Genomic DNA, 14,005 nt, shown 5'->3' with positions numbered 1-14,005 from the left:
AGGCCCCTTAGACTTCGGCTCGAGTCCCTCCTCCACGAGACTCTGGTCCCTGTATCTTTGCCGCGTCCTCTCCCTTCCTCCCTGTTGGCCATGCTCTGGCTACACTACGTCACCACAACGAACAAGTCCCAGCTGGCCAGACCTCAGGGTCTGAAGCTGTGAAGCCCAGGCTCTCGGTCACCTCTGAGCCTTCTCACACACTGTTTCTTCTGCCCTAAGTACACTGAAAGGAGCCGCAGAGACAAGTGGAGATAAAGGTTTATTTTTAAGGGGAAAGGATCATCTGGAAACAAATGAGGAAGCACGAGGGAAGGAGTGAGGAGTGGTGTGGAGGGCTGGAAACAGACGCACAGACCCTACAGCAGGGAAGCAGCCCTGGGAGGCAGATCTGCAGAGGCAGGGAGTGACGCCCTCTGTCGAGGGGAAGCACCCAAGGCGACGGTCAATGTCCCTAAACAGACCTCACGCAGGCACAGGGAGGGGCTCTCGCTAGCGCGCCAAGCGTCACCACCAAACTGCACCTCATCAACAACAGGCAGCGTGGCAGTGGGTAAAACGTGCTGTTTCTCATCTTCAGGTCGGAGTTATGTCTTGGTTCTGTCAACTGTTCGCTGTGTGCCCTTTCACGAGTTACCTAATTTCTCTGGGCCTCAGTTTCCTCACCAGTAAAGTGGAATCATATTCCTAAAAGCTTGTGGGAGAGTTATGAGTATTTGAGATAATACACATACAGAATCCTATTACAGAGCAGGCACTGAAAATAACAAAGCAAGTAAGAACAATATTTTCACAAGTGTGAGATGCTATTCAAAATACAATAAAGTACATTCCTTTAAACACTCAAGTGAAACTAAAAAGACAAGAGTAAATTAATGGGCATACCCCTGCAAAGAGTCCATATCCTCGAACGGCGATGGACAAGTCCTTGCTGTTTGCGTCCACGTTTCTGATGATGCCATAGAACTGCTCCATGAAGTACCGCAGCTTACTTCTGTGCGTCTCTGCGTTGTTCGCTACCATAAAAGAAAGCTGCAATGGCATAATGTTTAGAGACCCTTTTACGAAAACAAAGGAATCTATCCAAATGTGAAAAGGCTAGAACTGCTGAGTAAGACATTACCAATGTGTTGTCACAGTTCCACAGTTGTTTTTACTCATAAAGAACCATTTCTTCCATCTGCTTGCTTAGTCTCCAACAGCTTCAGAAAAGGCACTTTCTCAAGTAAGCCTTTATTATACGTGATGCTTTTACTAGAGAAAGGGACTGAAAGAGACCAGGAGGATGCAGGAAGACGTTTGCACGAAACACAGGCTCCGGACGAAAGCTCCCTGAAGGCAGGGAAGGCATCTTTAGACTCATCTGTGACTCATGGTGACACAGAGCTGGGCAGCCCAGCGGCCGGTGAGTTCAGTCACCAACAGACTGGGACCCACAGGAGAGAACATGGGGATGGCTCAAAACTAAAAATCAGAAAGACAAGTGTCTTATGTGCCTTTCTGAGTACAGGTTTTTTACCTCCTTAGGTAGGTTTATTCTTCCTTAGGTAGGTATTTTATTCTTTTTGTTGCAATGCTGAATGGTATTGTTTCCTTAATTTCTCTTTCTGATCTTTTGTTGTTAGTGTATAGGAATGCAAGAGATTTCTGTGCATTAATTTTGTATCCTGCAACTTCACCAAATTCACTGATTAGCTCTAGTAGTTTTCTGGTGGCATCTTTAGGATTCTCTATGTATAGTATCATGTCATCTGCAAACAGTGACAGTTTTACTTCTTTTCCAATTTGTATACCTTTTATTTCCTTTTCTTCTCTGACTGCCGTGGCTAGAACTTCCAAAACTATGTTGAATAATAGTGGCGAGAGTGGACATGCTTGTCTTGTTCCTGATCTTAGAGGAAATGCTTTCAGTTTTTCACCGAGAATGACGTTTCCTGTGGGTTTGTCGTATATGGCCTTTATTATGTTGAGGTATGTTCCCTCTATACCCACTTTCTGGAGAGTTTTTATCATAAATTGGTGTTGAATTCTATCAAAAGCTTTTTCTGCATCTATTGAGATGATCATATGGTTTTTATTCTTCAATTTGTTAATGTGGTTTATCACATTGATTGATTTGCGTATACTGAAAAATCCTTGCATCCCTGGGATAAATCCCACTTCATCATGGTGTATGACACAAACAGATGGAGAGATATACCATGTTCTTGGATTGGAAGAATCAATATTGTGAAAATGACTATACTACCCAAAGCATTCTACAGATTCAATGCAATCCCTATCAAATTACCAGTGGCATTTTTTACAAAATTAGAACAAAAAAATCTTAAAATTTGTATGGAGACATAAAAGACCCCAAAGAGGCAAAACAGTCTTGAGAGAAAAAAAAACGGAGCTGGAGGAATCAGACTCCCGGACTTCAGACTATACTACAAAGCTACAGTAATCAAGATAATATGGTACTGGCACAAAAACAGAAATACAGATCAATGGAACAGGATAGAAAGCCCAGAGATAAACCCACGCGCCTATGGTCAACTAATCTATGACAAAAGAGGCAAGAATATACAATGGAAAAAAGACAGTCTCTTCAATAAGTGGTGCTGGGAAAACTGGACAGCCACATGTATAAGAATGAAATTAGAACACTCCCTAACACCATACACAAAAATAAACTGGAAATGGATTAAAGACCTAAATATAAGACCAGACACTATAAAACTCTTGGAGGAAAACATAGGAAGAACACTCTTTGACATAAATCACAGCAAGATCTTTTTTGACCCACCTCCTAGAGTAATGGAAATAAAAACAAAAATAAACAAATGGGACCTAACGAAACTTAAAAGCTTTTGCACAGGGCTTCCCTGGTGGCGCAGTGGTTGAGGGTCCGCCTGCCGATGCAGGGGACACGGGTTTGTGCCCTGGTCTGGAAAGATCCCACATGCCCCGGAGCAGTTGGGCCTGTGAGCCATGGCCACTGAGCCCATGCGTCTGGAGCCTGTGCTCCGCAGCGGGAGAGGCCACAACAGTGAGAGGTACCACAAAAAAAAAAAAAAAAAGAATGGCAAACCACTACAGGAAAAAAAGATCATCAACAGTCACCACGGAAATTCAAATTAAAATCACAGTAGGGTAACACTGTACACCCATCAGACGGGCTGAAATTAAAGACTGGCAATACTAGGTGCTGGCAAGAACGTGGGGTGGCTGGAACTTACCGGTGGGGATGGAAAACGGTGCAAACGGTTTGAAAAGGAGTTTAGCAGTCGCTCATAAACTGCAACCTATGCCTACCATGCACCCCAGCAAAGCCCCTTCTAGGTGTCTGCTCCAGAGCCATGAGAACAGTCGGCAAGGGTGCTGCTCACCAATGCCCTCAGCTGCTCCCGCTACAAGAGCCCCCGCAGCCCAACCCCTGGTAGCCATGCGTCTGCTGCTGCATCTGGGACTCTATTTCTGTTTTGTGGATGGGTTCATTTGTACCCTTTTTTAGATTCTACACGTAAGTGCTATTTTATGAAAAAATAAAATAAAATAAAATAAAGCAGTAAAACGCCCCAGGAGTCCCTACAGGAGCTGTGGGATATGCCTACAGCAGGACAGCAGCTGGGCCCCAGGTGTGTGAGGACTCCCAATGCCGCTCTTCAGAATGTCCATCAGCGCCGCCCCAGCCAGTCTCATTCCCACCACCAGCCCACCCCTTGGGTGTTTCCAGCTGCCACTGGGCACTCAGAACCACAGCACCTGCTCCTTGGCCAATGGAGACACCCAGCCACCTGCAGGCTCCCCCTGCACCCACACCCCGGCTGGACCTGGACCCCAGGGCAGGTGGGCTCATCTCCGTCACGAAGCCACAGAGACACAAGCATCTTGTCTTAACATGGCAGCTGACGCTGACCCCCACCCTCACTGGGCCACCGGCTCCAGGCAGCCCTGGCCTCCCAACCGTCTCTCCCTGCCGCCACTTCTTCTATCCAACCTTGGCTCTGAGGCCCTGATCCGATCTGGCATCTTCTGAGCTTTCTTCCAGACCTGCTGCCACCCATGCGGCTGATGGATAAGCATGCTTTTTCTTTAAGTACCACGGAAGCCAATGGATCAACTTGTATTTACTTTTCAAACGTTCACGCACAAGATTGGAATTTAGTTTTGTGCATAGAAAGAATTTTAAACAGTACCTGTTTCAGGAAAGATTCCAGAGCTGAATATGCAGCTTTTTTCAATTCTGTATTTGTGTGGCTACACCATTTCGACAGTATTTCAAATAAGGAAACGTAGTTGTCCAGGAGGCAGGTGCTAAACTGAGATGCATGCAGGGTAAATATGGACAGGCCAGCTGCAAATGCAAAATACATCACGTTTAAAATAAGACGACAAAGGGCGGAACAAAGAGCTAAGAAAAAGCTTCAGGCACACGTCAAATTAAAACTGTGCTCACAAAGGAGGCTCCAGTGGTCCCCGAGACCTCTGATGCCTCCATCCTCCATCTGAATCGACAGGCCCGTGACTCCCAAAACAAAGGTCGGAAGTAGGATCAGGGTTTATTCAGATAAAGTCAGAATCAAACAATCTGGATCCCCTGAGAGTTGCTCTGAAGAGATTTTTTTCTGCAATCATGTGATCTAAGTGTGACCATCTCAACCAGCGCCCAAGAGGCCCCGTCATAACCACGTGGGAGCCTCACAGGTGTCATTGCACTGACTTTCACTCACAGTTTAAGCAAACATTCACTCAATGCACTAACTTAATAATCTGAAACATTCCACCTCATTAAATAAAGGATCTTACCCAAAGGCACCGCGTATCTCTTCAGATCAATCTATTAAAAAAAAAATTTACCATCAATGTTTGACAATCACAAGGCTCAGCTAAAAAGAATTAGAGGAACATTAAATCTCACCTGAGGACAGATTGCCTTTAGTGCAAAATCAAAAATCTCCCTTGAAGTCTGGGGATCTGGGGAAAAACAGAAAGCAGCCCTGTCACACAGCATCATCGTATCATCTGACCAAGCTCACAAGGTATTAAGACTAACAGCTCTGTTTCAGACAGCACGGCCTCCTCCTCCCTCACCTGGCTTCATCCGACGGACCCTTAAACACTCTGTCCCGCTTGTGCTCTGACAGCGACCGGCGCTGCCTGTGCTGAGCTGGACTCTGCTCTGGTCTCTTGGCATCAGCCTCCTCCAGAGGAGCCCCCCTCAGGCATCCTGCGGGCCTCTCTGCCCAGGCTCCCGAGCTGACCCTGCCCACACACACAGCTGTACACATCGCGTCTCGGGAGGCTGCCAAGGCCGCGTCCTGAGGTCTCCTTTCTCCCACAGGACCCAGGCCTACGTGGTGCACGCACGCTAAGTGTGGGTGCTGCACAGCGGCCACGGCTACACACGTCCAGGACGAAAAGCCAGGTTCTGGCCTGCAGCTCAGTGAACAGTGGACGGACTTCAGCTGCTCACTGCCACCAAGAATCATGGCTCTCGGCGCTGCACTAACGCACACCTCAGCCGAAGCAGGCAGGCAGACCTCATAAACATCAAGGCCCAGACCTGTTCCTCACAGAAAAATCACCGCGCGGAAGCCCCTCTCACACTGACCCCGCATTCTATGCGACCTCACCCCTCCCCAGCACTCTGCAGCAGGCAGCCCAGCTCTCGTGACCCCGACCACAGCCGGCAGCCTGGACGCCCGGGAACCCACTGCTCCCGCTGCCCGGAACGTCCTCCCCAGCCCCTCCCCAGCCGGCCCCTCGCCACCCTGCAGGCCTTTGCCTCTCGTCACCTCCCCAGAAAGAACCGTGGGCTGTGCACCTCCTCCATCTCTCCATGCTCCAGATTCCCACCCACAGCACCCGGCGCGCATGCACAAATGAACCCTGAAATCTGCGGAGCTTGTGCTCCTCGTCTGTCTTCTCACCACGCTGAGCTCGCGATGGCAGGAACCCGGGGATTCCCATCTCTGAGCCCAGCACCCAATCCATCACTCTTCAGACAGAAGACACCCAGGAAAGACGTGCTCTATGAACAAATGTATTAGTACTGAGTACTAATACTAACCGCCTGAAGTTACATAATCACAGCGTGACCATAAACTGCAAATTTTAGCCTCATACCAAGGCTTAAATCCCAGTCCTGCCACGTGCTGGTTACATTAGTTTCCTGTCGCTGCTGTAACCAATTATCCCAAACTCAGAGGCTTAAAACTACACAAACTTATTACCACACAGTTCTGGAGGTGAGGAATCTGAAACCAAGATCACAGCTACAAGTAGAAAACTCTCTGAAAACGCCCTGGGACCAGCAGGACAGACCATGCACAGCTGAAGGCAGAAAGGAGCACCCACGCAGAGGAGCCGGCGCAGCGTGGCCTCTGCTCCCCCAGCACTGCGACCGCAGGGTCCGGACCCACATCGGGCTCCCCAGCTGGAGACCCTGCACCCGCATGACGAGCCCCCAGAACATCCGGAGAGCCAGGGGACTGCAGGGAACGAGAGCCGCTCCCCCCGAGGCCCACAGCACAGGGGCTGCAGCTCGAAAAGCGCCTGGGTCTCCTCTCCCATGAAGGAGTGGCATGGACTCACTCCAAATCGTGTGCCAGAGGGGCAGGACTCTGCTGGCACGTTCTCAGGGTCCCCAGGGGCTGGCGGGCACCAGATGCTAGCTGTGGGAGCCCTGCCCTCCACCGAGCTGGCTGGGTACCACCAGCCCCTTTCTGACTCCCCATCTTACCCGTCAGCCCCGCTCACCCCACCCGGTTTCAGCTGCGGACCCACCATGGCCTGCGCTCCTCCCAAGCAGCCCCCGCCCCACCAGTCCTGGTGCGTGCCCTCGGCCGGCACCAGAGCCCCTCCAAATCCACCCCTGCCTGGCCAGACACCTCTGGCCAGCACCAGCATCCCCCAACATGGCTCCTGCCCCAAGGGCTGGCCGCACACACCGGAGCACCAGCAACAGCTGCATCCAGGCCTCAGAGCCCAGCGCACACGGTAGCGCACGGGAGGCCAGCCTGGCCCGGCCACACAGGGGACGCTCCTGGGGCACCCGGCTCCAATGCAGTCTGGGGGCACTGCACTACTGGGCCCCACAGGGCACCTTCTATACCAAGACCAGGAAATGCAGCTGACCTACCAAATACACAGAAACAAACACACAGAATCAGGCAAGATGAGGAGCCGAAGGAACGTGTCCCCTCCTGCCCTGCTGACGGGAAAGTAAACTGCTGCAGCCACTGAGGAAAACTGTGCGGCGGCTCCCCAAAACTCAAAAATAAAACTACCACATGATCGAACTACAATCCTGCAGCCTGTGGAAGGAAAACCACATTCACAGAAAGACAGACAAAATGAAAAGGCAGAGAACTTTGTACCAGATGAAGAAACAAGACAAGACCCCAGGAAAACCACTAAATGAAGTGGAGATAGGCAACCTTCCAGAATAAAAATTCAAAATAATGACAGTGAAGATGACCCAGAAGCTCAGAAAAAGAATGGAGGCAAAGATGGAGAAGATGCAAGAAATGTTTAACAAAGACGTAGAGCAATTAAAGAACAGAACCTAAAAGAATTAAAGAGCAAACAGACAGGGATGAGCAATACAGCAAGTGAAGTGGAAGATACACTAGAAGGAATGAATAGCAGAATAACTGAGACAGAAGAACGGTAAGTGACCTGGAAGACAGAATGGTGGAATTCACTGCCACAGAACAGAACAAAGACAAAAGAATGAAAAGAAATGAAGACAGCCTAAGAAACCTCTGGGACAACATTAAATGCACCAACATTCACATAATAGGGGTCCCAGAAGGAGAAGAGAGAGAGAAAGGACCCGAGAAAATATCTGAAGAGATTGTAGTCGAAAACATCCCTAACATCGAAAAGGAAACAGCCACCCAATTCCAGGAAACGCACAGTGTCCCAGGCAGGATAAACCCAAGGAGAAACATGCCGAGATTCATAGTAATCAAATGGACAAAAATTAAAGACAAAGAAAAATTATTGAAAGCAACAAGGGAAACCAACAAATAATATACAAGGGAACTCCCATAAGGTTAACAGCTGATTTCTCAGCAGAAACTCTACAAGCCAGAAGGGAGCGGCATGATATATTTACAGTGATGAAAAGGAAGAACCTACAACGAAGATTACTCTACCCAACAAGGATCTCATTCAGATTCGACGGAGAAATCAAAAGCTTTACAGACAAGCAAAAGCTAAGAGAATTTGGCATCACCAAACCAGCTGTACAACAAAGGCTAGAGGAACTTCTCTAAGTGGGAAACACAAGAGAAGAAGAGGACCTACAAAAACAAACCCATAACAAATAAGAAAATGGTTATAAGAACATGCATATCAATAATTACCTTAAGTGTGAATGGATTAAATGCTCCAACCAAAAGACACAGGCTCGCTAAATAGATACGAAAACAAGACCCATATATAAGCTGTCTACAAGAGACCCACCTCAGACCTAGGGATACATACAGACTGAAAGTGAGGGGATGTAAAAAGATATTCCATGCAAATGGAAATCGAAAGAAAACTGGGGTAGTAATACTCATATCAGATAAAATAGACTTTAAAATAAAGAATGTTACAAAGGACAAGGAAGGACACTACATAATGATCAAGGAATCAAACCAAGAAAAAGATATAACAATTATAAATATGTATGCACCCAACATAGGAGCACCTCAATCCATATGGCAAATGCTAAATAACAACCATGAAAAGAGAAATCGACAATATCACAGTCATAGTAGGGGACTTTAACACCCCACTTACACCAATGGGCAGATCAAACAGAAAATAAATAAGGAAACACAAGCTTTAAATGATACATTAAACAAGAGGGACTTAACTGATATTTATAGGAAATTCCATCCAAAAACAGCAGATTACACTTTCTTCTCAAGTGCACACGTAACATTCTCCAGGATAGATCACATCTTGGGTCACAAATCAAGCCTCGGTAAATTTAAGAAAACTGAAATAATATCAATCATCTTTTCTGACCACAACTTTATGAGATTAGAGATCAATTACAGGGAAAAGAAACATAAAAAACACAAACACATGGGAGATTGAACAATACATTACTAAATAACCAAGAGATCACTGAAGAAATCAAAGAGGAAATCAAAAAATACCTAGAGACAAATGACAGTGAAAACATGATGATCCAAAACCTATGGGATGCAGCTAAAGCAGTTCTAAGGGGGAAGTTTATAGCAATACAGGCCTACCCAGGAAACGAAAATTTTCAAATAAACAATCTAACCTTACACCTAAAGGAACTAGAGGAAGAACAAACAGAACCCAAAGTTAGTAGAAGGAAAGAAATCATAAAGATCAGAGCGGAAATAAATGAAACAGGAACAAAGAAAACAATAACAAAGATCAAGAAAACTAAAAGCTGGTTCTTTGAGAAGATAAACAAAATTGATAAACCTTTAGCCAGACTCATCAAAAAAAAGAGGGAGAAGACTCAAATCAATAAAATTAGAAATGAAAAAGCAGAAGTAACAACAGAAACGGCAGAAATACAAAGCATCATAAGAGACTACTACAAGCAACTCTATGCCAATAAAATGGACAACCTAGAAGAAAATGGACAAATTCTCAGAAAGGTATAAACTTCCAAGACTGAACCAAGAAGCAATAGAAAATACGAACAGACCAATCACAAGTAATGAAACTGAAACTGTGATTAAAAATTTTCCAACAAACAAAAGTCCAGGACCAGATGGCTTCATAGGTGAATTCTATCAAACATTTAGAGAAGCGCTAACACCCATCCTTCTCAAACTCTTCCAAAAAACTGCAGAGGGAGGAAGACTTCCAAACTCATTCTATGAGGCCACCATCATGCTGATACCAAAACCAGACAAAGACACTACAAAAAAAGAAAATTACAGGCCAATATCACCGATGAATATAAATGCAAAAGTTCTCAACAAAATACTAGCAAACAGAATCCAACAACATATTGAAAGGATCATACACCATGATCAACTGGGATTTATCCCAGGGATGCAAGGATTCTTCAATATATGCAAATCTATCAATGTGATACACCATATCAACAAACTGAAGAATAAAAACCACATGATCATCTCAATAGATGCAGACAAAGCTTGTAACAAAATTCAACACTCATTTATGATAAAAACTCTCCAGAAAGTGGGCACAGAGGGAACCTACCTCAACATAATAAAGGCCATATATGACAAACCCACAGCAAACAGCTTTCTCAATGGTGAAAAACTGAAAGCATTTCCTCTAAGATCAGGAACAAGACAAGAATGTCCATTCTCACCACTATTATTCAACATAGTTTGGAAGTCCTAGCCACAGCAATCAGAGAAGAAAAAATAAATAAAAGGAATACAAATTGGAAAAGAAGTAAAACTGTCACTGTTTGCAAATGACATCATACTATACATAGAGAATCCTAAAGATGCCACCAGAAAACTACTAGAGCTAATCAATGAATGTGGCAAAGTTGCAGGATATAAAATTAATACACAGAAATCTCTTGCATTCCTATATACTAACAACAAAAGATCAGATAGAGAAGTCAAGGAAACAACACCATTCACCACTGCAACAAAAAGAATAAAATACCTAGGAATGAACCTGCCTAAGGAGGTAAAAGACCTGGTGTCAGAAAACTATAAGACACTGATGAAAGAACAAAGATGACACAAACAGATGGAGACATATATCACATTCTTGGATTAGAAGAATCAATATTGTGAAAATGACTACTACACCCAAAGCAATCTACAGATTCAATGCAACCCCTATCAAATTACCAGTGGCATTTTTTACAAAACTAGAACAAAAAATCTTAAAATGTGTATGGAGACATAAAAGACCCCGAATAGCCAAAGTAGTCTTGAGGGAAAAAAACTGAGCTGGAGGAATCAGGCTCCCGGACTTCAGACTATATTACAAAGCTACAGTAATCAAGACAATATGGTACTGGCACAAAAACAGAAATATAGGTCAATGCAACAGGATAGAAAGCCCAGAGATAAACACACACACCTATGGTCAACTAATATATAACAAAGGAGGCAAGGATATACAATGGAGAAAAGACAGCCTCTTCAATAAGTGGTGCTGGGAAAACTGGACAGCTACATGTAAAAGAATGAAATTAGAACACTCCCTAACACCATATACACAAATAAACTCAAAATGGATTAGAGACCTAAATGTAAAACCAGACACTAGAAAACTCTTAGAGAAAAACATCGGAAGAACACTCTTTGACATAAATCACAGCAAAATCTTTTTTGATCCACCTCCTAGAGTAATGGAAATAAAAACAAAAATAAACAAATGGGGCGTAATGAAACTTAAAAGCTTTTGCAAAACAAAGGAAACTACAAACAAGACAAAAAGACAACCCTCAGAATGGAAGAAAATATTTGCAAACGAATCAACAGACGAAAAGCATTAATCTCCAAAATATATAAACAGCTCATGCAGCTCAATACTTAAAAAAAATGAAAAACCCAATCCAAAAATGGGCAGAAGACCTAAATAAACATTTCTCCAAAGAAGACACACAGATGGCCAAGAGGCACATGAAAAGCTGCTCAATATCACTAATTATTAGAGAAATGTAAATCAAAACTACAATGAGGTATCACGTCACAACAATTAGAATGGGCACCATCAAAAAATCTACAAACAACAAATGCTGATGAGGGTGTGGAGAAAAGGGAACCCTCTTGCACTGTTGGTGGGAATGTAAATTGATACAGCCACTATGGAGAACAGTATGGAGGTGTCTTAAAAACTGAAAACAGAATTACCATATAAACCAGCAATCCCACTACTGGGCATATACCCAGAGAAAGCCATAATTCAAAAAGACACATGCACCCCAATGTTCATTGCAGCACTACTTACAATAGCCAGGTCATGGAAGCAACCTAAATGCTCATTGACAGACAAATGGATAAAGAAGATGTGGGGGCTTCCCTGGTGGCACAGTGGTTGAGAGCCCGCCTGCCAATGCAGGGGACACGGGTTTGTGCCCCGGTCCGGGAAGATCTCACATGCCGTGGAGTGGCTGGGCCTGTGAGCCATGGACGCTGAGCCTGTGTGTCCGGAGCCTGTGCTCCGCAACGGGAGAGGCTACAGCAGTGAGAGGCCCGCATACCGCAAAAAAAAAAAAAGAAAAAAGAAAAAAGATGTGGTACATATATATGAAATATTACTCAGCCATAAAAAGGAACAAACTTGGGTCATTTGTAGAGACATGGATGGATCTAGAGACTGTCATACAGAGTGAAGTAAGTCAGAAAGAGAAAAACAAATATAGTATATTAATGCATATATGTGAACCTAGAAAAATGGTACAGATGAACTGGTTTGCAGGGCAGAAAGAGATAAAGACAGAGAACAAACGTACGGACACCAAGGGGGTACAGTGGCAGCGGGGTGGTGGTGGTGGTGGGATGAATTGGGAGATTGGGATTGACACATATACACCAATATGTATTAAATAGATAACTAATAAGAACCTGCTGTATAAAAAAATAAAATGCAAAAATTCAAAAAATAAATAACCACCACAGGATCCAGCAATTTCACTTCTGTGTATTTACCCAAAGAAAACGAAAATACTAATTAGAAAAAATATATGCACTCCAGTGTTCAAAACAGCATTATTTACAACAGCAAAATATGGAAGCAATCTAAGTGCCCATGGATAAATGAATGGATTAAAAAAAAGTGAATATTTATGTATATATACATATTTGTAGGAATACTATTCAGCCATAAGAAACAAAGAAGTCTTGCCATCTGCAACTACATGCATGGGCCTAGAGAGTATTATGCTAAGTGAAGTAAGTCACACAGAAAGACAAACACCACGTATTTGTCTCACTTATATGTGGAATCTAAAAAACAAATGAACAAACAAAACAGAAACAGACAGATACAGAGAGCAAACCGCATGTTGCCAGAGGGAACAGAGGTGGGAGGATGAGTGAAACAGGTGAAGGAGATGTGAAGTAAGTCAGTCTCGAGGATGTGACACACAACATGGGGAATACAGTCAATAATATCATAATAGCTTCGTTTGGTGACATATGGTTACTAGACTCGTCGAGGTGATCATTTCCAAAGGTATTTCATCGTCAGATCACTATGCTGTATGCCTGAAACTAACATAATATTGTATTGCAACTATACTTCATTTAAAAAAATAAAATAGGGAATTCCCTGACGGTTCAGCGGTTAGGACTCAGCACTTTCACTGCCAGGGCCCGAGTTCAATCCCTGGTCAGGGAACTTAGATGCTGCAAGCCATGAGGCACGGCCGGAAAAAAAAAAAAAAAGGAAAAAATAAAATAAAACATAAAGTCAAGGTGTCATCAGGATGTGTTCTTTCCTAGAGGCTTTCAGGGCTACCTTCACCTGACTCTAGAGGCCGCTCGCTCTCCTTGGCTCCAGGCCCCTTCTCCATCCTCAAAGCCAGCTTCTCCCGACACAGGGACCATGCAGCCTCCCTCACCCCTGTTTAAGTACCTTTGTGATCATACTGGGTCCACCTGGATAACCTCATGTCACAGTCAGGTGATGACCAACCTTAATCCCGTGTGCCACCTGACTCCCCTTTGTGATATAACCTAAGTCACAGGTGCTGCGATTAGAATGAGGACGTCTTTGGAAGCTATTATTCTGCCCACCTTGCTACTTGAGTGACTTTGGAGAAGTTTCTTAGTTCTAGTTTTCTGATCTATGAAAGAAAGATATTATCACCTACCTTAGTGAGTTATTTCAGGAATTTTCCTTGCAGTATGAATAGAATAATCTTTAGCACACAGTAAATAAGCAGTAAGTGCTATTATTTTTCTTGTTCGCCAAACGTCAATTAATATAGGAAGCAAGGACAAAAAGAAATAAGCAACATTACCTGCCACCACGGTCAAGTGACAAAATAAACATACAACCTGGTAGATTAAAAATACGCCACAGGGGCTTCCCT

General features: G+C 44.3%; 1 protein-coding gene across 5 annotated transcripts in view; it reads right to left on the bottom strand.

Moving 5' to 3' along the window:
- PRKDC (protein kinase, DNA-activated, catalytic subunit) overlaps window positions 1–14,005 on the bottom strand; it is a 152,766-nt gene that overhangs the window by 132,241 nt on the left and 6,520 nt on the right. For all 5 annotated transcript variants that reach the window (XM_079902162.1, XM_079902164.1, XM_079902165.1 and 2 more), the window contains exons 8-11: window positions 4,901–4,956; window positions 4,789–4,819; window positions 4,179–4,336; window positions 883–1,029 (exon numbers count right to left, since the gene is read on the bottom strand). In XM_079902162.1, coding sequence (XP_079758288.1) covers window positions 883–1,029; window positions 4,179–4,336; window positions 4,789–4,819; window positions 4,901–4,956 — 392 coding nt within the window. The remainder of the gene's footprint in view (window positions 1–882; window positions 1,030–4,178; window positions 4,337–4,788; window positions 4,820–4,900; window positions 4,957–14,005) is intronic.

This window comes from Stenella coeruleoalba, assembly GCF_951394435.1.
Source record: "Stenella coeruleoalba genome assembly, chromosome: 17".
In the NCBI taxonomy this organism is placed as follows: domain Eukaryota; kingdom Metazoa; phylum Chordata; class Mammalia; order Artiodactyla; family Delphinidae; genus Stenella; species Stenella coeruleoalba.
This window is presented reverse-complemented; position numbering and strand designations above follow the sequence as displayed.